This window comes from Tinamus guttatus, unplaced genomic scaffold (assembly GCF_059628265.1).
Source record: "Tinamus guttatus ecotype Peru unplaced genomic scaffold, ASM5962826v1 Tinamus_guttatus_pri_ptg000492l, whole genome shotgun sequence".
NCBI classification, from domain to species: domain Eukaryota; kingdom Metazoa; phylum Chordata; class Aves; order Tinamiformes; family Tinamidae; genus Tinamus; species Tinamus guttatus.
Window position 1 is genome coordinate 1,744,223 of NW_028289026.1, and position 25,700 is coordinate 1,769,922.

At 39.4% G+C, this 25,700-nt stretch overlaps 1 protein-coding gene across 1 annotated transcript in view; it reads right to left on the reverse strand.

Annotated features, from left to right (window-relative positions):
* Positions 1-7,379: 7,379 nt before the first annotated feature.
* TAF2 (TATA-box binding protein associated factor 2) overlaps positions 7,380-25,700 on the reverse strand; it is a 50,543-nt gene continuing 32,222 nt past the window's right edge. The window contains exons 21-26 of the mRNA XM_010217114.2: positions 23,929-23,998; positions 22,266-22,375; positions 19,938-20,167; positions 17,205-17,357; positions 16,684-16,789; positions 7,380-7,877 (exon numbers count right to left, since the gene is read on the reverse strand). Of these exons, the coding sequence (XP_010215416.2) occupies positions 7,612-7,877; positions 16,684-16,789; positions 17,205-17,357; positions 19,938-20,167; positions 22,266-22,375; positions 23,929-23,998 (935 nt within the window). The 3' untranslated portion in view covers positions 7,380-7,611. The remainder of the gene's footprint in view (positions 7,878-16,683; positions 16,790-17,204; positions 17,358-19,937; positions 20,168-22,265; positions 22,376-23,928; positions 23,999-25,700) is intronic.

Below are 25,700 nucleotides of genomic sequence, written 5' to 3' on the forward strand. Positions count from 1 at the left end.
AGGTTTTTCTTGTGATGCCTTCCTCAAAGGGCAGGGAAATTATTGACTCGCAGTGGGGATTTTGGAAGTAGTCTGGAGCAAGAGAGGGGTGTTGCCTTGGCAGAGGGGACCAGAAACACCTCCCAGCAGATGCAGGGGACGCCAGCTTGAATGGTACGAGCGTCCAGAATGCTGGGATGATCATCTCCCTCCGAGTAATGTTCAAACATTAAGTAATAGTGTCAAAATATTAGGTAATAACAACACATGCAGCAACTGGTCATCTGGAATTTCTGTTAATAGCAATAGCTTTATGGATGTCATCTGGAATTTCTGTTAATAGCAATAGCTTTGTGGATGCTTTATAGTGATTCATCTCGCTCTGAGGAGTTTCTTAAGCGCTCTAAAACCTACAGCTTCCCTCTCTTTCCCTAGTAGATAGAGACCCAGCAGAAGCTCCTTCAGGATTCCCATAAGTGGATTCCCATACGGGAGTGTCCCAGCCTGGAAGTCAGGGCAGACTGTATCTCCCTGTGATCCCTGGGCACAGCCTCTGCCGCGGTTAAGTGCAGGAGAGATGGATAAACAAGGAAAAACCATCACTCTACCTGGGAGGGGCTCTCAGTACCGGGTAGTATCTTGCCTAAAACTGGCCCAGCGTCTGGCGGGAGCTACAGCACATTTGCTCAGCACAGAATCACAGTGAGAAATACATGTTCATAGAAAGGTAGTCTCTGTGCACAGCACTAAAGCCAATTCAGCACAAAAGCCAGTTTCTGATTATTTTTCTATTCATTTGAAGTACATGTAAGTATTTATAGACCAAGTAAATCCAGTTTAAAGTACCTATCAATTTTGTAATAAAGTCATAAATTACATATTTACAAACTTTCTCTATTCTTAGTAGTGTACATCACTAAAGAGAACAAAATGGAACAAAACAAAAATAGCAGCTGGTTAGATGGTTGGATGACAGGTCTTCAGTCACGATAAACTGCCTCATTATACTAAAGAAATGGAGCTTTTGCTATGTTCTCAATACCACAGAATATAACATTCGAAGAAAAATGGTCAAAAATTAAGAAGTTGTTCACACATTTTCAGTGTCTTTTCATTTATAAATGCCTTTTTCTCATAATTGACTCGTTGAACATTTACTGAAAAACAGAAGTACTGCTTCAACTGCTCCTTCCATACTATTGTTCATAGCTTTTTTTCTTCCCTAAGTCACAGCAATTACCACTTATCAATTCCTTAAAGCCCTTTATGAGTTTTCCTAAAGCTAAAATTATTTGCAAAATAATTTCCTTACCTTTTTACCTTCTCTGAGGTGACATACAAAAAAGCCCTGTTTTTGCTGCTCCTCTGTGTCTTGTCCTAGTCTGTAAGTGCTGAGTGCTTTATTAAGCATCTGGAACATTTTCAGGGCTGTGAAAACAGACTTCTAGTCTTAAAAATCTCACTGTTAAAGCCATTGAAAAGTTTTGAGCATTTTGTGATGAGGCAAGTACGCAGAAATGAATACAGGAACTCCAGCAGGGCAACGCACACATGCACCCTTTGCAAGAAGCATTTGAGACAGAGGAACATTTTAGATCCATAATGCTCCAAACACAGGTAAAGTAAAAGCAATAAATTCCTGACACACTCTGTGTAAGGAATGTTTCAACAGACTGTAGAAGTGAAGCTAAAAAGTAATGGATGGAAACCAGGGAGGCTGCAGCAACACCAGAGGCGAGTCTAAAATCATAGTAAATAATAGTAAAATAATAGCACAGTTATCCGCCTTTTCCTGGAAAGGTGAGGAGGAGTATTTTTCCCTGAAATAAGTTTTTGGAAAGAATCAAACTAGTCATAAAAATATGCACGTTTTTAATGAGTTTTCAGATTTTTTTTTTCTCTTGTCAGGGCATGTTTTCATGTGGAAGTTTTATCAAATGCTTTCTTTTGAAAACATGGTTTATTTATAAAAAGCAAATTAAAACTGGGGGGAGAAAGAGACATCTAGAAAATGAAAGCTATTTTTAGAATGAAATATGTTTTACTTTTAAAAATATTCTGAAATTCAATCCTGTGAATAAAAATAAAATAGAAGAGGGATAAAAAAAATCTATTTGATTTTACCTGAAATGACCTCTTGAGCAATTCTGAAGCAAACTTCAGAAACTTCAGGACCTTTACTCTTGAGACCATTTCTTTTTATTTTTAAACACAGCACAGAAAAAAAAAAAAAAAAAAAAAAAAAAAAAAAAAAAAAAAAAAAAGCTGGTCATGTAACCTGCACCGGAATGCTCCAAAATTTCCAGAATGAATCCGACACAAAACACTTCCTGAACCTATTTGCAAGCAAATTAAGAATGCCAAGGAGCAGCAGATGTAGAAACTCAGCTTGCCACTGTTAGCCCTGCTCTTACCCACCAACCACGCGCTCATCTTGCCACTTGCTGAGCCTTTGCTGAAGCAGCTCAGGTTGCCAATGCAGAACATATGATGCCTGTTTTGTTGGTTGGCCAACAGATGAGCAAGTGGAATCAGGGCCCAGAAGAGCCCAGCTAAGACATGAGAAGCCCAAGGTGGGACTATGGGGTCAGGGAGACCGACCTCCATCCCCCAGCTGTGACCAGCAGCAAAGTCACCCCAGCGGCATCGTGCAGCTTCCCAGAACCAGGAAAACTCAACCAGCTGAAGGTGCTTTCGACTTTCACTTTCATACTACAATGTTGACCACAAACATACTCGTGTTTATCTTTTGAAGCACTGTACTAAGTGAAATACGTTCCAATCAAATATGCAGCTTTTCCAGGGAAATCCTGAGTCATACACAGCAAACCTCGATCACACTGTAGACTTAACCTGACAGTAAGAAAAGAATCATAGAATGATTAAGGTTGGAAGGGACCTTTGGAGATCATCTAATCCAACCTCCCTGCACACGCAGGTTACCTAGAGCATGAAACCCAGAAATGTGTTTAGCAAAACTGTATTTAGGATATTAGATGACTACAGAAAAGCATGGACTTTCTGTGAGCTGTCAGGGCTTAGTAATATGAAAACACTCATATTATTACCATTTTACGTAATAAAAAACAGGATATAAAACATGTATAAGCATATAAGCTTATATAAGCCAAGGCTTTTGGCAGCGTCCCTCACAACATCCTCCTGGGCAAGCTCCGGAAGTGTGGGATAGATGAGTGCACAGTGAGGTGGATTAGGAACTGGCTGGATGGCAGAGCTCAGAGGGTGGTGATCAGCGGTGCAGTGTCCCCCAGGGCTCAGTCCTTGGTCCAGTCCTGTTCAATTTGTTCATCAATGACCTGGATGAAGGCACAGAGTGCTCCCTCAGCAAGTTTGCTGATGATCCCAAACTGGGAGGAGTAGCTGATACCCCAGAGGGCTGCACTGCCATCCAGAGGGACCTGGACAGACTGGACAAGTGGGCAGTGAAAAACCTCATGCAATTCAACAAGGTCAAGTGCAAAGTCCTGCACTTAGGGACCTTCTGGGCTCCACAGTACAGGAGGGATGTGGAGCTGCTGGAAAGAGGCCAGCGCAGGGCTACAAGGATGATCAGGGGCCTGGAGAATCTGCCCTATGAGGAGAGGCTGAGGGAGCTGGGCCTGTTCAGCCTGGAGAAGAGAAGGCTGAGAGGGGATCTGATCAGTGTCTATAAGTACCTCAAGGGAAGGAGTGCAGAGGATGGTGCTGGCCTCTCTTCAGTGGTGGCCACTGATAGAACTAGAGGAAACGGCCAGAAACTAAAGCATCAAAAATTCCCCAGGAACTTAAGGAAAAATTTCTTCACATTGAGGGTGACAGAGCACTGGAACAGGCTGCTGGGAGAGGTTGTGGAGTCTCCTTCTCTGGACATCTTCCAAACCCGCTTGGACGCAGTCCTGTGCCACGTGCTCTAGGTGACCCTGCGTGTGCAGGGGGGTTGGACTAGATGACCTCTAGAGGTCCCTTCCAACCTTGAGCATTCTATGATTCTATGATTCTATATTGTAAAATACAAACACAAAAGATTACAATAGAGAAATACAACATCAAAACATACTTATACTTGTATATAAAAGCAAGTTAACTCAAAACATGTATATTTGCCTCCTCTACTTTAAGAACTGTATGCAACATTGATACTGTGTTAAAAATCAGGTTCTTATTTTTCTGTGAATAAATTGTCTTAAGGAACTGACCTGACTTATAAGTTTCCTCATACAAAGTTTACATAAATTACCATATTTCTGTGCCTATGAAGTCGACTAAAACACAACTTTCATGCCCTAAAATGCTGAAGGGTGTAAGGACAGGTTGTGGTCTTTGGTGTTAATCCCAGTTCCCGCTCCAGCACCTGACGGGACTGCACGAGTGAGGCCAGGACCAGGTCACCCAAGATGCCGGAGCCGCTGCAGTTCTGCTCTGCTCCCGCAGCAAACGGGACACACACAAGACCTCGGAGCTAAGCAACCCAAATGGAAATGTACTTGCACGTGGGCACCGAAAGGAAGGTATTAACATAAATTAATTTATCTTAATGAATTAAAAGCTTGCAGACGTCTACAAACACAGAAAACGCACAGTGGTTACTTTATAGACATCCTCATCTATAGTAACACTGCGATGTAAAGAAAAAAACCACAAGACAAATGGCAAGCCAATACTGAAGTTTCAGATAGGTAGCTTGATATTATATATTTGCCTTACACTTTCTAATGAACAAAATAAAGGAATCACATTAAAATCTGAAATACCACAATAACTTCCAGACTTTTACCTCTTTGCACGCTTTCAAGAACATCTGCATGCTTTCAATAACATGTAGAGTGTTTCAAGAACACTCTATATTTGTGAGGCATATTCCTCCAGTGGTCAGATACAACCCCAGCTCAGATGAAACATTTCTCCTTCGGTTTCAAGGAGGGCACGCCAGAAACCCGAGGTTTAAGCTGATAAATCACAATCTTTACTAAAGAAACCACATAGGTCACAGTCCATCTATCAGGTTTGATTATGAAGAGGATAAAGAGCTTAATCCACCAGCCAAATCCAAAGGATTTAACTGAATTGACCAAAGGTTAAAACTTTGAAATAGTCAAAGTTTTAAGGAGGAAGAAAAAGCAATAAAAACCCCAGCAAGTCCAAGCTAAACTGCAGTCTCTAAGCTCTTTGGAGGCACAGCCTTTTGATTCCCCACCCAAAACATCCAGGGAGTCACTGCAGGAATTTCTCTGATGGAGAAAAGGAAGATCAAAGAAACCATGAAAACCAGCTATCATGGGAAGGTCACCTAATCCAAGGACCCAATATACTGAAACCACCTCCAGGCGACACCTGCCCATCTGCTACCTAAACACCTCCAAGGAAAGACTTGCTGACCACCATTAGGTGCCCTTGGGGTCTTCTACACCCTTTCTTCCCACAGCATTTTCCAGCAATTGCATCTTTGCCATATTCCCTTAGTTTATGTCCAACAATTTGCCAGGGGTCATACAGACAGATACATGAATTTTAGAATTCATGGACATTACATTTAGAATTAGGGCATTACAGCTCTGTGCCCCTATCACTAAACAATACATGTCCCCTCAATGTAATAAGGTGCAAATCCACATCTCCAAACGTAAAAAACGACATTGGCCTACATTATCCATGACCTCATTTTTAAAATATAAATGCATCAGCCTCTGCAGCACCAAACAATGCCACCTTTCACTGCTTATTAGCCCAGGTCTCCCACAAACACCTCTGGCACCGTTACCTCACTCCTTAGCCAAGGGAAAAAGAGCTAAAAATATTTCCGCAGAGCTATTGCTATGGCCTCATGAACCTGTCCTGTGGTGCTAACACAACAGCTCGCTGGCTTGGGGAGATGTAAACTCAACCGCACGTGTTGTCCGTCCACCCAGAAGAGACTCCAGACGTCCCTCTCCTCCCCCTTGGACCTCTTGCTCCTCCTTTGCACCTTTGCTTCACCGAAAGCCCAAGAGCTACAAGCTGGAGGGGAATCAAGAGCTGCCAAGGGGGGATTCACCCGCCATGAGGGCCGATGGGCGCCGCATCGCACAGAGACACTGCGATGCGGCCTGGTTCCAGCACGTCTAAGCTCCCCCCAAACACGATCTACACGTCTTTGGAGCAAACCAATTAACAAAAGTGTCCACAGGGGGTTTCTGATTAACAAAATAAGCATAGGTATATTACAAAATACTTATATCTACGGCTTGTCTTTCTCATTCTACAGGTGAGTAGTTATTACAAGAATTACAGGATTCAACAGCAGGTATACAATAAAAAAGCATTTATTAACGTTTATGAAACAGAATATGGCTTTAGAAAAACCTTCCTGGGTCCCTGTTGAACTCTTTTTCTTTGCCCTAGAAGTAGAATCAGTCTCTCCCACAGGCGTTCATGAAAAATTGTAAATAAAATGTTTAACTCAAATGTAACCATCTTACATGAATGAAGTGTGAACTCTGGGCAACAGAAGTCAATCAGCACACGGAAATAAAACACTGCCTCTATGTACAAATAAAGAAAACATGAAGAGTGGCAGAGATTGTACCTCTATTATTAGAGCTTTTAAAAACTTGAGTTTTTAAATAAAACATTTGCTGGGTGTAAATATTACACTGCATAAAACACAGCAAAAGAAATTCAACTGTACTTAAAAGTCCCTGTGAATTCATCAACTGATGCAATAGAATGTTTCCAAGAAAGCACACTTGAGCAGAAGGAAATACATAGTTTTAAATCTACATGTAGCTTTTCAAAAATATTTTTCAATTTTAGCAAAGCCATTTTTCAAAAGCATGTTCCAATGTCAAGCTTAAAGAAAAAAAATCTGCCTTTGTCAAAATAATTTGCAAACTTTATTGGATTTTTAAAAGTCTGATTACAGGACAAAACATGCATTAAGCATTTTACTAAAATTCCAAAAACATAATTGCAAAGTCATTATATTCAAAGGGTCATGTCCATAATAAATACCTGCAGCTTAAAAGCAGCTTGGAATTTTTAAGAGTTTTAGTATCTGAAAAAAACAAGTGTTCCATAAGTCGTTCTTAAAATTCCGACATTAAATTGCAATGGTTAAAGCCCGAAACAGCTCAACTGAAGACTACAGAGAATGCTTGTCTTCTCAGGAGGTCTACCCTTCGTTAGACAATAGCACTGGGAACAGCTGGAAACAGCACTTCACCAAAGCTCTGGCTTCTGTTTGAAACACCCTCTGCCTTATAGCGTTCTTCAGAGGATTAAAACATAATTGGTTCTGGCAGTACACATGGTCAGCATGATGTGCAGGGGGCTGCCAGTTGTCACTGGGCTCTTACATATAGGGCTCTTTTCTTTGTTTAAAATGAAGAAGACAGGAGAGAGAGAAAAAAAAAAAAAAGTGGTAGGTGAAACAGCGAAATACAAAATGACCGAGAATCACCAATCATTTTTTCAGTCTGATTATTTCAATAACTGCATATGCATATAGAAGACTTCAATTAGGATTGTGGCAGAACTGCAGAATTGCTAGGGCAATTCACATATTCCTATATCCATAAAAAAGAGATCGAAGCTATAGTTATACCCATCCTTCTAAGTATTCAGAATATTGCAAGCTGTATCCTAGAGCCACTGATATCAGTCTGAAAGGGATGGAGAACGGATTGATCGTGCGCTTGCTGGACTGTTAGAGAAAGAAAAAGGATCCTTTTCCTTTTCTTTACTATCATGTTTATGTTTATGCTTATGCTTATGCTTGTGTTTCTTCTTCTTTTTCTTGTGCTCATGGTGGTGGTGGTGATGGTGATCACTGTGTTTTGAGGAGTTCGACTCTTTACTGAATACAGAGAGTGGAGCTGCTGCGACAGGGTGCATGGTTATCTCTCCCGAAGACTGTTCTTTACCTAAGAAAATGACAGAAATTGATTAATTATTAATCTGTATGATTTTCAAACTGAAGAATTTTTGAGACGTTCGTCAGAACCTACCCTGGCATCTAATATGTAAACATGCAGTCTGCAGGTACCAGTACCTTTTGTAACATTCAGAAAAGGACCAAAACATGCTGTTTGTGTTTCCATATTACTGACGATTTCATTGAAAATAGATCAAAAGCGTTAAGTGCACCCCAGATTATCTAGAGCTGTGTGGAGCTAAGAAACTGAAAGATGCAATAGAAACTGAAAGCTTCGAGAAACCAAACTTTAAGCACAGTAGGAAACTGTGTTTACTACACAGTAGATACCTACTATATTATGAGAAAATAGCTACTCATGAAAAATATGAAGTGTAGGAGTGACATACACTCTAGTGCAGCTTTGGGATGTGAACTCCTTTCAGACAGAAAGTAAGTTCTCTACAAGTATATACAAACCTTTTTATGCCAAACAGCTGAAAAGGACTGTTTTTTTTTTTTCCCTCAAAATAAGTGCCTCTCAGAATTAATTTAGTCTACTTTAAAATTTATTTAAAGTTTTGTTCTTAAATGAAAAGCAAATCCCTAAGGCAGTTACTGATCTCCACAAGCATGGGTTGCACACATGCAGTATGACTACTTAGATACTTTGTGAGCTCTATATTTGTATCTGGTGGAGAGGGAATTTGATCCATAGCCTCTCAGTTCCACAGCTGCTCTCTCATTTTCCTTTTGGCTCATTAAATATCTCATTATTTCAAATAAACTGCAATAGCTTCAACAGTTGAGATTAAAGGGAAATGATCTAAGAATAGCATAATTAATCAGGGTAAACACTTGAAATATTTGTTGAGTTGGTTTAGGCAGAAATGAAATATCCTAGGTAAGTGCTTCAAGCAAGCACATCAGAGCACCAGATTTCTCGAGGCAACTCTTCCTTTAAAGCTTTTACCTAAGCAGATTTTCCCTTCAGCAGCCTGAGTTTTTTCCCCTTCATTTTTTTTGAGGGGTGAAAATATCCCTGTTAAAGAGCAAGGAAACTTGTTGCATGCCATCATATACCATTTTTTCCAGCACATTTTTTAAAACGTCTTATTTTAAGATCATGAACAATTCTCTGGTGGTAATGCCTTATTCCTGAAGGTCAGAGCCAACTCACTTCAGAATGACAAACGGGCACCAAGGAAGATCCCTATGCAATGTATCTAGCTTATCCAAAAGAAGATTAAAAGCAATCACTTTAATATAGGCAATCAATTGCCTATACATAGGCAAGCTTTTATACAATAGTATGTTTCATTTTGAAATACAGCTGAAGGAGACAACACAGTGCATCTGTAAGCAACTTTTAAAATTCAGAATAGAAATAAAACACACGTTCTTCATAGTAAAGGGTAATCAACCTTACCATGGGACAGGGTAGAATCTACTGAAAACCATCAGAATCAAGAGTGATGTCTTTCTAAAAAGATGCCTGGGTTCAAAATCTGAACACAGTGCAATATAAAATTCTGCTAATGTTATAAAGGAGATCAGTATAGAGCACAATAGTCTCCTAAACTTAACATCTCTGAATAGGCAAATATTTTTTTAAAGTTTTAAGTTTGAATTTACCAGGATGATCCAGCAATGAGTGTACGTTAGCAATGCAAACGTTTCTCATCAGAATTTACGCCATTAGAATTGACAACTTTTTGCTGTATATTATGGCAGATATAAGACAGGCACACAGAGTCAGACTTTGGCTCGCTGAACTCCATGCAAAGTCACTGCCTCTGCTCTGCACCTGCTCTTACCCAGAGCAGCTCTCCACAAGGCAGACAGCACACAGCGAGGCAGGAGATGGCTTCACTGTTGAACTGCTTCTAGTTAGATTTCTCTGAGGGAGCTTCTATCCGCATCAAAACCTACCCTCGGAATCCGAGGGCATTCCTCAAAAGCAAGCAACTTCAAACAAGTAGGAATTCTTTCGTTTAATAAGGAACAAGCAGATAAAAACACCCACTAGGTAGAAGACTCTATTGTGGAAGAAGAGCTCACCTTAGTTGGGTCATCAGAAAAGAAGCCTGTTTTGTTGTAAAAACCTGGAAGCCTCTGTGCTGTAAAAAACACTAGTCCATACAAGTAGTAACAGGGGACGGGTCGATGCAGCAGGAGCTCTGAGGGCAAAGTGCCCGTGAGCACCAGGGAGGCACCCAATGCCCTTGGTGATGCTGGTGATGCCCTGAGGCTTGTGCCCCTTTCCTGCTGCTGACTGTTCTCATGCACCATTCACCAAATCATTTCTGAACTTATTTCAGCTAAGTCACCAAAAATTCAGGTTAAATGATGTTGACTGGAGCAAGTTAGGGAGCAACTGTGACACTAGTCCAAGTCAACAGGACAGAAGGAGCACTGATGAGCACCTAGGAACTGAAATGGGCAGGAAGATGTTTGGGAAGAGGGGAAAGCAATCCAAGCATAACACAGGGGTTACTGACACAGTGGCAATATGCTACAAGGGTGGTAGGAAATGAGAAAGCGTCATTATAAAAATCTTTACCAAAACAATAGTAAGTGCGATTTTTTCCACAGAACTCACTGACAGGAGAAAAGTTGTGCTTTTTAAAAGCAAGAGCAGCCGCTACCCAGAACAACCTTCACACTGCCAAAGAGCCCTTTGGAACTAGCACTCAAGTATACTGCTTATGGACGATGCCTCAGAATGGATGTATCCACTCGGAGAACCATGTCCGGTAGCAAAATGCACCACTCTGTAAAAGCTCTACAAAACATTTTACAGATTTGCAGCTGTAAAATTACCCTCGAAAAGAATGGGTGTTGAAGTGGCAGAACACTTCTTCATAATTTCCTTTTAATTAATAGCTGCTCAAATCTTGTGCCAGGAACCTGCCACGTAGAAGAGCCTGGCCAAACGGGAATCACTTCAAAGGGCATTAACATCTCGCTGCCATCACCGGGGGAGAGGGCTGCCCGGAGACTCCAAGCATTCCCTTTCCCTGCAGGAAGCCATTTCCTCTCGTGTGGGGAGCAAGGATGGACCCGGGTTTCTCATAATCCGGAGCACAGCAAACGCCGGGCGAGCCCAGGAGCTCCCTTGTGAGGTGGCCAGCGGCATTCCTTGGAACACAAGGCCCAGACGCACGTCTGCCCGCCTGGCTCTCCCCCGGGGCTGCACACACAGGGTCCAACGTAACTAGGGGCCTTCCAGCTAGATGGGAGCGGGGTTTAAATGAGACAGGATTGGCTAAATCATGGGGGAAAGAGCAGGACCCTGGTGCACAAACATCATAAGCACGGTGCAAAATAACAAAATACAAAACCGCCAGATTGTAAAGCTTACTTTTGGAATAAAAGTGTTGCAAACCTTAATAAGTTCTAAAGTTTTTTTTTTCCTGCAAATAAAAAATTGCTGAATTGCTGTCAGGTAATTAAAACATCTTGTTCCTTGATTGTCTAAATATTTTTCCTTTTTTTGGGGTGCATGAACATTGAATACAAAGCGGTGGGTAGGGGCTTCTAGTTAATTTACTTTGTATTGAACCCAAACAAGCTCTCGAAAGATCTTCCAACTAGTGCCTCCTCTCCTTCTGATTTTGTGGGGGTAGGGTGGGACACCACAGACTTACAGTCTCTGTTTCTTTGCATTTACAATCTATTTAAAACTGCTGGCTCGAGTAGGACTTTTCCAAATAGACACTTGCTAAAAATGACTCAATTTGCACCTGATTTACTCAACCGTCACGGAGGGAGAAACTAACTTTGCAAATCAGAGTAAAGGCCAAGGGCCGGAGTGTGCAGCTGGGGAGAGGCCAGCGTTCAAGCACGGTGACCACGCTCACGGCTGGGAAGAGCATCAGCACACACGTGGTAGCACTTAGCGAGGCTCTGCAGAACCCAGAGAGAACTTGCTAATGAGAAAAATCATTTCTTCTCTTTGCCCAACAGCTGGCCTGCAGCTCTGGCCAGCATTTTCTCTAAAGATCATACAACCGAGAAAGCTGAAAAGATCTTGAAAGCTGTTTTCTCTAGTGTCCTGCTTCTCCTTATTTCCACTATTCTCTTTTAATGTTACCCTAGAAACATCTCAGACTTTCGTTCTGAGGCTGCACGTCTGCATCTGTTGAAACATCAATGAAATCCACACACAGAAGTTACCAAGTGTAACTAATCTCCAGTTTCCAGGACGCAAGCATCTTGGTCATGTGGCTTAAACAGACTTTTTAAATTGTTTATTTACAATGTCAGCTTTCCATCTAGTAGAGTATGGTCTTGTTCTCATTAAAAAAAAAAAAGAAAAAAAGAAAAAAAAGAAAAAAGTTTTTCTGAGATTAAGATGAACAGATCAGTGAATTTTGTTTAAATATATTTTAACAATTTGCAGATTTGCTTGACTTCTTAAAATTCTTCAGTGAGATTTATAACCAGATAGACAAGAACTTACCCCTTTTCTCTGCTAAGATGATTTTAAAATAATTGACTTAACTGTTTTAATTATATCTTTCATTTAGCAACTGTATTGCTAAATGCATTAAAACTGCATTAAAACAGTAGCTTAACTATTGTGTTGGGTTTACTGTTTTTACTGTAATATTCTAGAAAATTTACAAGAGAAGGCAACTTTCTATTCAGTAAGTCAGTTCAGAACATTTTGTGGCTCTGACAGTTATTAGGCACTTGAAAAATTTAACTGTATCTGGCTTCTGGGTTAGACAATGAACAGTCACTTCTCCCAGACAGGCAGAGCTACAACATTATGTTGTTTTTACTAACTAGAGTAGCTGAGATTCTGCAGCCGAACTCTGATGCACTTTTTTTATGCACTTTCATTTATGCTGTGACTTTATCTACAGGATTTATATTTGTATTAAAGCTGCTTTCATGTACTTTAGAATAAAGAATTTGAATACACCCTTCTTTATGAAGCATAAAATTAACCATATACTATTTCAGCACTGCAAAATTAGCTACAGAACCTCAAAACCTAGGAGTTACCAGTTTGGAAGCAGTTATATTTTAGGTAATAAAGTCAACATGAGTATAATGGATACTATCAAACAGACAATATATTAATCTTGTATGTTATTGAAGAGAAGTCTAACAGAACTCTTCTAACAACTTTTATCCACCTTAAAAAGTAAAGCTAAGCCCCAGCATTGTCAGTGTTTTGTTGTATCCCAGAAGTAAGAGACAATCGTGTTCTTAGAGCTGCCCTGCATAACTGGGCTCCATTGCGGAGGACTGGACTTTCTCCACGTGGTTCAGACTGAAGCCCCATCAACCACCGCACCTGAAGTGCTGAGCTTTGCACCACATGCTCGAAGTCAGGAAAGCAACTTAATGCATGAAGAGAACCTTCATATTTACTAGCACACTCTTAGCACGTTTTCAACGTTATTTTTACCTTTTTAATTTACCCCTTTGGCAAAAAAAAGGGCAAGAGAATTGGATTCCATTTTGGTTCCTGAAGTACCAAAAGTGGTTGGCGAGGTTCTAATCAATTATTAGGGATGATTTGTTGAGCCACAACAACGCACAACTTCACTGGCAGATCACATGGTGCTATAACTAAGCATTTACTATAGTTAGGCATTCACTTTCGTAGGCAGAAAAAAAAGGGTCTAATTAATATATACTGATACATACAGGATAAGTTTTTAGAGAGGTTTATTTTGAAGCACCACCGTGCTTTAAGATCAGGGAAATATTAAGGTAGTGCATGTTAATCTTCCAACTTCACTGAAATTGTTTGAACAATGCAGGATACTCACATTAAGTGTGACGCACAGTGTGAAACCCACAGCTTACAATAGAAAACATGTAACATCTGATCCTGAGATTCTTTTGATTTAAAACAGAGTAGGGAGCACAACCACTCACTATTTTTGATGGTTTAGCAGGAAGTAAAAATCTGTCCTCATGTTAAGACGTGACCTTGCGTGGCTTCAGAGGCTCAGAAGAGGCTGCCTTATCCCTGGTTCTTGCAGCACAGTATTCAGATCAGCATAGGAAACTTCTTCAGACAGTTCACACCTGCCCTTTTGCTTTAGTAAATTCTTGCAAAAAATGGTCAGAATCCTTCATAACTATTTGAGTCCACCATTTCATTATTGTAGACAGGATGTTTTAGTAACTTTTGAAACTTTTTTCTATTTGAACAACTATGAAAAGGGGATTTAATTATAGCACCAAAATCTGCAATCCTGATGGAGTGGTAGCACAAGGCTTCATTTATTACCCTTGAAGAATGTCTCAACTCTAACCTTTCCATGAGCAGAAGTGTACAGAAAACAAAAGTTTTTAAGGAAAAAATTTTCCTGGCTTTCTGAGGGTCACATCAATTTGAGCAAATTGAAATTATCATCCTAAGAGGGCGGGGGAGAACGCACAGACAGAGCAGCACTGGGAGCCAGCTCGAGCTTCCTCTCTGCAGCTGCTCCTCGCAGGCTGTGCTTGGCTGATGACCTCAGGCCACATGTGACATGTGGGGACGTGACCCTCAGCTGCGAGACGAGGGCTGCGCGGGGACCAAGGGCTCCCTGCCTCCCGGGCAGGAGTCGCAGGGCCGGGACAAACACATCTAGAATTGCGGGAAACTCCGAGCCCCGTGCACCAGGGCGCCTGCCCTGCTCACGTCTGCACTGACTCCAGCTTTCTGAGGGTGCTCACGAAACATTACAAGTGTTTTGCTTTAAAAAGGAGTAAATAATTTTATTTACACACACACTGTGATTTTTTTCCATCTGTGTGGCATCTCTTTTCAGCAGTACTCTATTTCCCGAAGGTTAAATTGTCTTTCCTTGCTCAGTCTGAAATCCATATGTCCCTGCTTCTATCCGAGACGCTCCAAGTAGGAAGCAGGTGAAATTTTAGAAGCAAAGAACATCTGAAGGGGAACTGTTTCTAACTGCATGAACCAAAGAAAATGAAATTAATCTGACGCTTTTCAAAACAACACTTTTCAAAGGCTTCTATTTAAAATGAGATCTGTGGCAAAAGTAACACTTGTCTCATTTGTGAAGAGAATGTATTCCCATCTGACCAATGCCCCAGTGGTGCAGGTGAGGAGGTCAGCCAGCATGCAAGCAAACCTCAAAGCAGCTTTCCCGACTGCTGTACAGCGACAAAAACCTACCAAAGCAGCAGCAAACTGCCCATTGCTCCACACCAAACCAGACTTTACCCATTCTGAACTGTAGAGCAAACTTAATACGCAAGAGTCCTGGAGCGCAGAGCTCGCTTACAGAACGTCCCATAAGTCCTATTTGTAAGGATTTGGCAGAGTTTTGTTTATGACTTGATATCCCATAGTGTGTGTAAATTGAGTGAAGAGATTCATTGCAAAATATCATGTAAGAGTTATAAATACTAATCCTCAGCGGAGCAGCTTCACATTTGCATGCCCTAAATATGTCATTCTTTGCCTTAACAGCAAACGTGACCGTAACACTGAGGGCAAAATTCAAAGCAGCTCTAGGAGGTTTAAAGCAAAATTTGCGTACAGTTCAGCCCCAAATCTCACGAGAGCGGCTTAGATGTCCCCCTCCCCTTATTCTGCTTAGATGCCTCAGATTTAGACAAAATTTCTGAGCTGTGGAGGCCACGTGTCTAACAGCAACACGGTCCTGGCCGAGCTGGTTGTTGCAGGCACATATCATTAACCCAAGGCCATCTGGAATCCAGAAACTAGACCTCCCTGTGTTTTATGTCCCCATATGAACTTAATTTGTTAGCTGAGCAATGACAGCAGTTACCTTTTATTAAAAAAAAAAAAAAAAAAAAAAAAAAAAAAAAAAAAAAAAGCAGCGGTTAGAGCATCTGCCAAGGAAGCAGAAACCAAAGTTGCAGGCCCTGGAGGGGCATGAACCTAGGGCTCCCACATCCGCGGCCACGGCCTGAGCGCGCTCTGGATGAGGCAACCACGGGCTAGGGACAGCAAAGCGGCGCGAGGCGGCACCCTCTGGGGCCTTCCTCGAGGGCCGAGCACTTAACTTTGACACCCTGCAGTCACGCAACCTCCAACCCCTGCCAAGCTACGCTACCTCAGTTAGCTCCACTGGCACCTTCAGGAACTCATTTAAGAAATACAGTTAGAAGTTTTGGAGAAACTAGAAGCCAATTACGGCATTTCTCTGCTAGCCACAGATATGCAAAGTGAATGGAAGTTTATTCATGAAATTCAGACTGCTTTAAGGGTTTTGAGAAACACTGCTACGCAAAATATTTTATCAAATATTTACTCACAAGAATATTAAAGCAGTGAAAGAAAAAAGTGCTGGACATGAAATGAAAGATGCTACCTCTTCAACTTTGCAACCCCTTATAGGCATCCCTGAAACTAACATGCTTTTTAAATTGTAGTTTAACATCAGTAGTTATTAGGATCATAGACTTTTTTGCTGAAACAGCCTTGCTATTTTTTGAAGTTTATCTTCAAAATTATTATTTTTAAAATGAAACCTGACAAAATCAACTTTACCCAACTGCTAATGGGGTTCTATTTAAGCTTTATCTTATTTTATTCATTTCTTAGCTTTTTAGCTTCATAACCATGCTATATACTTGCCTTACTCAAACATGTATCAAAATCCAAAACATGTACCTTTATCTACAAATATACCGAAAGCTAAAGAAACATTTTTCTGCACCCTTTACACACTTCCTTCTATTCAGGCAATATTTAGAACTTACTATATTGAATTCATAGGAATAAAGAGCAGGAACAAAAAAAAATTCACACAATTGAATTAGTTGAAAAATTCATGCTACCATTTTCCAAAAAAGTTTACTCATACCTGGTGTTGACGGTCTCTCCAACATATTCAAATGATGATAAATGAAGGCTTGACTGTCATGAACTGTGTCCATATCAATCTCTTCCTCTTCTTGAGAGTTTGAGAACTAAGATATCAGGAAAAAAATAAGCAGATGCTAATAATTAATTCTTAAGAGTATCACCAAACAGAACTTCAGTTATTTTGTTTTTGAGGGTGGTGAGAGGGAAAGAAATTGATATCTACCACTGCAAAGGAACAAAAGCTCACTAAAATTAAAAAGGGTCAGTGTCCTTCCTCCTAATTCTTTCTAATTTACAGTGAAGCTGTGTGAACAAGAACATTGACCATCAACTTTAGTTCTTGCCAGCCAATAAAAAACCTGATGGGAGATGATTTAGCCAAAGTAAGCGTAACAGCTACTGTACACATACACACAGCATGTCTTTTGTTTGAGCATCACTTTAAGAGAAGTCAGCAGAAGCCACTGCTGTTATTCTATATGTCCTAAATATTGTGCAAGTTGAATTTCCATTTCTTACTCTGATTTTGAGTTTGACTTTACTATCTTCATTCTTCTCTAGTATTTGCCCTGGCTCCAAGGGAGACCCGAGTGGCGTATCAGCCTTCCTCTTCACCCCCTGCTGATGACCAGAAATGCTGGATACTGTTTCCTTAACAAGATGATCATCCTCCTGAAGCAGCATTAAAAGATCAAAATTAGAAGATAGCAAATGCCATGTTTCAGCCTAAAAGTGACCCGATAGCTGAAAACACTTCTGAGTAAGTGGGCCATCTGAACAAAGTTTTCTCTGTAGTTCTGGGAAAAAGGTATTTTCTAAAACCCTATATGGATTTGTGCCAGCCTCTCCTACAAACATAGTTCCTCTTTACTTCTGTCCCTGCTCCCTCTGCATATCTAGCGTTGGCATCTTTTCTGTCCCTGCTCACAGTCATGGTACTGTTGGGGCACAAGAGCGTTTGCTGCTTCTGAATAGTCTTTCTATAAATCTGTGCCTTGTCAACTCCCCTCCATCCACATCACTGCTGAAAAACTGCGATAGTCTCTCATCTACATATGGAATTTAGGTAAAATCATTTTCATTGGCTTTAAAAAGATTATGTTGACTTTGCTGAATAAAAATCATAGTCTATTATAATTTAATTTTCGTTTCCTGATATCACAACAGTATTTATTTTGAAAAGTTATTGTTTGGCAAATTATTGCTTAGAATAACTACAAATTAGGATTAAAGGAATTTAAAAGCAACAGGAGAGTCTAATACATTACACATAGAGCCATTAAAATAGGAGACAGGTGTTCCAACTTGTTCAACACAAAATACGGGAGAGAAAGGACCCATGGAAGCCTACACATTGTTAAAAACCCCCTGAAAGCCACACAAGAGCCCTGCTGCAGCCTCTCAAGAGCAGTATATGCTGCTCGGCTGGGCTGCTCCTCCTCTACTGCACAGGAGTGTTCAAGCTCCTCAAGCTCTTGGAATTTAGACTTGGAATTTAACCTTACAAAGTGGGCAACTTTGAAACTTTCACCATTCCTAGCACATGCAGCATCACAACAGTGCACCCAACACTGATTTTTAACTTGTTTATGCTCTCAGAATATACAGCCTGCTTTACAGTATGCAGATAATCTGTTTTAGTCTATAGCCTCATAATTCTTTTAACCTTAAATGCCTTTTTTCTTCTTCCTCATTTAATCCCTATTAAACTCGGCACACTCTTGTGAAACATTTTGGAGCAAACTTTGGCCAATGTGAGATGTAGCCTTTTCTGTAGAACAGAGATGAGCTGAGGAGAACATACAAGGGATGAATCCTGAGCTGAGGTTAGAATATCCTAATGCTGTATTTCCAGACTAGCGTAGGCAACACTGTTGCTGAAAGCAGCAGCCCTTTCCCTTCCTCACACTTCTCCATCCTGGGCCACCTGAAGCATTTTGTGCAGCTACATGACAAACCTGATCAGGAAACTGCTCTAGCATTTGCTCATTTAAAAGAAATAAAGTTATTCTTCAACCAGGTCGTTCCCTGATCCTGCTCACTACACAGGACAGGACACTGGGAGAGCGTAAGAGGAAAAGAGGAAAATGCCTTTTTTCTTTAACACTCAGGCTACCTTAATCAAGTTTAAATACTCACTGCACTGCAGCCTAAAATTCTGTGAACGAAATGTCTCCTGCCAGTTAATTCTGATGTCTGTGTGCAACAAATTAGGACTTTGTACATGTTCTGTAAATATACAGGATTGCTCTAAGCGGATCTGACTCCACCACCATTTTCTCCCCCTACTGGAAACAGCCTGCAAGCTACCACGATAATTTGCATGCTCAAATTTAAACTCATTTTATTCACAAGTAGACTAGCTATAGCTTTAATAAAGCAAGCTATAGCTTTAATAAAGTAAGATAAGCCTTCCAAAAGAGTGGACAGAAACACTCTAACCATATATTCATATTCTCTTTCAGCTGTATCAGATGCATTTTTTTTGATATTAAGAAAATTATTTATTATTCTCTTGTATGTTGAGCTTCTCCATAATGAATCCTGTTCAAAGAGACTTAGTCTTGCAGCAGCTGCAGTCTTTTTAAGAAATGCATGATCTGAATAGCTTTTAAAATCCATTTTCTAACTACACTGTGGATTATGCAATAGGGAAGATAAGCCAGAAAGCTATCAAACTTAATATATGTTTCTTTTCAGAAGTTGTTACAAATCCTTCAGAGCACTGTTCTAAGTAGATTCATTTGTTCAATGAAAACATACTGGAGTTCCAACTTTTCTATCTCTTAAAGTTCTATCTCTAAAGGAGGAACCTACAGATATTTGAAGATATAATAAAATTAATGATAAAAGGTTTTGATTGGGAAAAAATCTGCATAACTTGCCAATGAGCAATATTCTTTCTTTAGTAAAAAAAAGTTTTCATCACAGTATCAAATATTTCTGTGAATCACTTCATGTCTCATAGACAATACGGGGAAAAGTAAAGTTTTGTAAAGGACACAAATGATGAAACTAGGGAAAAAAAGAACGAGCAAGAAGTTTGCATGCTCTACGGAAAGCAGCCAAATCAAATCAGTGAAGCTATGGCACATGGCAGCTCTTCAAGTAGAAGGCACAAAGGCAAAGTAAGAAGGTGCAGAGCAAGCTTAAATAAAGCACAGGTTTGGAGATGGTACATCATGAAATCAGCAAGCAGTGCAAGGATGCACAGCAAGCTGGGTGGGATGCGTGCAGGTGGTTGGTGCTTACGGTGCTCTGAAATCCTACTGACTGTCCGTGATTGTTCGCACTGTTCACAGGTTCCTGAGGATTTGTCACCGATTCAGGAATAATCGTTGGATTGAGCACTGCTTTCTTTTCTTTGAGATTAAGAACAAGTCCAAGCTCTGGTAATGGTAAACACGAAGGTCTGCTGAGGCCAAAAAGGGTAAAATAGAGGTCCACAGCCCCACATCGTAACCTCCAGTCATGAGACGTTCCTAAAAACCAAGGGAGATTATTGTTAACATAGACACACTATCTTCACCTTCCCCAAAATAAAACTGCTAAAGCCATCTAAATATGCACATACTCTGTGCCTTATGTGCCTTTCTCTCATTCCTGCTGCCTCCTAGTAACTCTTAAATTCACTTGCGACATCCTGTTTTAAATGAAGGCCTTAAATTATTTGGGCTGCAAGTTAGACAACACATTTGACAAAACAAGATTCAATACCTAAATCGGAAAGTTGCGTGTCATAACATCACGAGAAACTAAGGGAGGGAGGGAAGTCACATTCGTGTGATTTTATCTTTGAAGTTTCACCTCAAGCTTTATGTAGGACATTAAACAGAACATTTTGTTACCAAGCTGGCCTCCCCCACCAGCAGATTTGGTTACAGTTGCCTTTGTGTATTCCATGAGGATGCAAACCTATTTGTTCTGGAAACCTCATCGATAAAGGGCATAAACTAGTAACATGAGAGCATCCTATTTGATATCACTACGATGCCATGCACGTCATTTGGTACTCAATATTTTAATCAGTATTTAAGTTGGAGATACATATTCTTACTGCATAAAACAATGCTTTATTATTTTATTTTTCACTACAAATTGCATACTGCATTGATACTTTCATACACAAATGGACAGATCACAGTTGGCATCTGCTGCAGCAGAAAGATACCCAACACCTGGCACAGAGCTGCAAACACAGCGATTCTGGCAACAACTCAGCCCAGCACTCGGCTGATAGCAAGTTTATTGAACGTGTTGCTCCACAGCAGAAGTACAACTATATCTGGTAAACAAGGCACATTCAAGCACTCACAAGAGAATCAGGTGCAAATATTAAACTATCCGGACCTTTAATATTAATTTTTTTTTTCAATTTAAGCTAAACCTTCCTAAAATGGCATGCTGAATTCCTGTTCAGTATCTCTCTCAATTTCCATCAGAAAATTTAGCTTTAATACAATTGATTGCCAAATATCTTGGCCATCTTTGGAAACTGTAAGCATTATCAATTTTATTAATATTAACACATTAGCACAGAAGTAAGAAATTATTTATATATCACAGTTCATTCTTTATGTTATGCTTGTTTTAATTTAAAATTTATCGCTAGTCTTGAATCATTCAGCTTTAAAACTGGTGGCTACTAACTTGTCTCACATTAACATTTCTTCTAAGCACAGCAGAGTGCTACAGTTATCCCTTACAGAAAATAAATTGGAACATTATGTCATCTTGATGCATTGAAATTTAAGCCCTTAAAGCCTCATGAATAATTTGTTACTTGCAAAAAGAAGTAATATAAATAACACTGCACACACTCTTCTCTTAAAAAGGGTGGGGGGGAGGAGGAAGCAAAAATAAACTTTGATGGGAACATCATAATTGTTTATTTCCTGTGCCTGACACTTGGCCAATCCTACAAAACTAAACCACTAGTAGTTCCCCACTTCAGCCCCTGGAGTGTAGCTGTAAACATTTAAATACTAAGAATAATCATACACAGTGAAGATACAGCCTTCAGTGACCTAAAAGACTCTCTAAACGTTTACATGTAATCTGTGTAGTACTATGCCAAATGTTAAAGGGCAGTTTATCTGGATTGTTTGAAACTGCTTCAGTAAGAAAGAGTAGGTCAATGGTAAAGCTGCAGATCCTTCTGTCTTTGGGTCTCCTCTAACCACATAAAGCAAATCACATCTTAGGTTTAAAAATATTTAAATGACCTTATTTAAATTATCTGTAGGAATGTTATCCTTGCTTATAACTCTCTCAGAGGTCAGCAAAGGAGGACAGACTGCCTAAAGTAAAGTGAGCTAAAAAGGTAGCACGTCCCGTTATTTAATGAAAGATTCAGAGTGAACATCTCTGAGGATCATGCTATGCCAGTGCATCAAAAGCAAACGATAGTAGTAGAGAAAATAGCTGAGAAAGTTCAGTAGGTTCACAATAGTCAACTTCAGGGCTTACTTCAGTTTCTAACTATCAAACCTAAGAGTGCTCTTTGCATGTAAAGCTGCATGTTCGCAGGCTTGGAAGATTGAAATTGAACTATGTGACATCACAGAAAATAAAACCAACCTGAATTCATCAGTTTCCAAAGTTGATCTACCAAAGCTTCATTACATAAAGGGGACTCCATGTTCTTTGTAAAAGGTGGATTCTTAGTCAGCATATCCAGAATTTTATGCCTAAAAGAGACCATTTTTAATTAAATCCAAAGGAATATCCTAAGAATACAAAGCTTATTCACCTTGCAATATTTTTATAAACATTAGCCATTTTATTCAGATACAGAATTTGTTTCAAAAATTTAAAACTTGACTATCACTGACACTTCAAACTTTTAGATCTTCAGCAAAAGCAAAAGAAAGCACGATGCTATTAAATACAGTTTCTTAATGGTTAGGTAAAAATTGTAGGCTTTACTAATTTACCAGAGAATATAACTATCTTATTTCATATTTCATAATTATGAAAAAGGAGCCATCACTGTATCTAACCTCCTATGGACACCAAAAAAAGTCTTAAGAGAAGTTAAAAGGTTTAGGATTGTGATATAAAATGGCAAGAACAAAAACACTGATTTCCATACCCTTCTAAAAAGGGACACTGTGACCCCTGAAGCTATGCTTTGTACAAGAGTTTTGCATTTACCATCTTTTCCTACAGTATTTGCATACTGGGCTTAAAACAGATATCTTTTTTTTTCCACTTCTTTTAAACCTGATCTTGGAAACATTCTATGCAGAATAATTATTTCTTCTATTATTTACTATTTTAAACCATCTTCTCTGTATAGCAAATTTCTTTCTTGCTATCTTATAAATTGCAGACAAAAAAAACCTCTGAAAAATCTTTTTTCAGATATTTATACACAAGGTTTAGATCATAATTCCAAGAAACTCCTCCTGAAAGAGATTTGAATGAAAAATCTCTTTCCTTCCTAGACTTCACCTGCTCTAGTAACTTTGTCTACTTTCATTACAAAAAAATGACAGCAGTAAAGGGGAAGACAATCTTGCAACTATGATCTTTTAAGAAACCAGCCAGAGACAGAAAACAAAAACAACACTTTGAAATACAGTGTTTTAATGGTGGTCACAAACAGAAAACACTGGGGAAAATAACAATTAGGAGCCTGCATGTTCAGAGGTTTCTAATGCATCTGCTAAGGTATCCAGTCACTCATCAGCTTCAGTGGCTTTATACTGGCTAAAGTTGAAAATAGTAGGCAATATTAGAGGTTATACCACATTTTTTACATTAGCCTTTCACCCCATCTACAGTCTAACAATTGTGTTACACTGCTGGCTAGCAAAGCATATCTCAATCTTGCTCTTTCCTAAATATTACAAAATCTTTTTACCGTATGGAACATTAGATTGGTATAGGGCATTTGTCAGTAGGAAATCTAACTTCAGTCATTCACCAAAAGACAAGAACATAAAAGAAATATATATATATATATATAAATATATATATAACAAAGAGTAAAAAGTGTATTCATTTTTGAGATGTGAACCGTGGAAAGATCAAAACAAGCTTCAATTTATGTAAAATTGCAAAGCTGTATTTTCTATTTGCTAAGAATTGTTAAGTAGGTAAGCATTTGATCTGCAAACTTGTACTGCAAGAAATTAAGAAGGATCATTCTCCCCACTTCTTTAGTGACCCCAGATCCCGAACTCACATAGTAATTCTGCTGTTAGTAAAAACACCAGCCATTCATTGACACACTAACCTTATGTAGGGTACTGGATCATTATGAACCATGGTGAGGAGCCACTGAAGCTCCTCATAGCTTCTATCAACTGCAAAGAAAATAAAATGGCTGTAAGTATACAGAAACTGGAATGGGTTTGATCGAGATGATCACAAATTCCTGAATTAGAACACAAAGAGGTTACAATTTCTCAACTGAATCATTATAATAATAAATTATGTTGTGCTTTGTAAAAGAAAGATAATCATTAATACAAAACCTTCCATATCAACACATTCAAGTATTCTTTCAACAATCTAAAGCATAATATTTTCTATAGGGAATATAAAATACAGAATTTTGAAAGGAATATGCAGGAATATGTAATAGCTTCTTATCCATTATTGGAATAGAAAGAGGAGGACTACAGGGCTTACGTAACCAGTAAACATACTCCCCTCTGCAGCCTTATTTTTTGAAACAGCATACTTAGATATTAAAATATATTTGAAACTTGTTAGCATACACTTCTAGAAAATTGTTTTAAAGTAGGTAGTCAATCCTGTTTCTAACTTATATTAGGTTACAAAAATCCTTTGATTGCCAGACTAACTTTGCATTAAAAAAATGGGGTAAACAATAATAATAATATCCATAAAATAATAATCTCCTATTTTGCTTTATTATTGTTATTGTAAGAGTCTGCAACCATATTCTTGTTTCCTAAAAACAACAAAGACCGTGTTTAGGCTTTGCTTTCATGCAGAATTAGGGCTATATTAATTATTGCTGTAAAAAAATTCCAAAAACATTTCTATTGCTTTCTCTCGTAATCCCTAATATGTATATATGTATATATACACTTACTAATTTAGTGTATTTTCAATTCTAAATTTTTTAAGCTCAATCTCCCATACTAGTTTCAGTCATTTTTCAGTCAATAATTCTCAAATACAATTTTTCTAGTCTAACCAAATCTCCTTCCTATTATTCCTTTGCTATTTCAATATGGCAAGCTGTTTTTAAAGGAGGAGGTAAATCAATTTAGGATGATATTAGGAGAATCAGACCCTGGATATTATTTTGCAAAAAGAAGTTACTCATTAGATTTATTCCTTTAATACTTTGGATAATTAGCACAGATAATCTCTTGCTGGACAGGCAGTTAAACTCCATTATAATACTGCTTAGAAGGAGGCTGAACAAGTCTTTAGCTGGCAGCTCTGTTCTTCCTGCCAGCCAACAAGAACCAAGCTGGTTAGGCCAAAAGGGCACTGAACCCCACAACTCCATTCTGCACTGATTCACAGCTACCCAGTTCTGGTCAGCTCTGACAGATACCAGAGCAAATTCGTATCTGTTCAATACAGAACCCACAACCTGCAATTGGTCTTAAGAATCTGAGAAACTTCTTTTTAAAAAGCTACTGCTTGGGAGATACTTTTAAGGACTTACTGACTGTTTGTGCTTAAGCATATGAATGCAAACTTGTTTTTGCTTGAGGCGGGGGGAGGTGGAATCACAGAGTGGCTGAGGTTGGAAGGAACCTCTAAAGATCATCTAGTCCAACCCCCCTGCTCCAGCAGGGACACCCAGAGCACGTGGCACAGGGTGGCATCCAGGGGGGTTTGGAAGATCTCCAGAGAAGGAGACTCCACAACCTCTCTGGGCAGCCTGTTCCAGGGCTCTGCCGCCCTCACAGTAAAGAAGTTCTTCCTCACATGGAGGTGGAACTTCCTGGGTTTTAATTTGTACCCACTACCCCTTGTCCTATTGCTTGTCACCACTGAAAAGAGTTTGGCCCCGTGCTG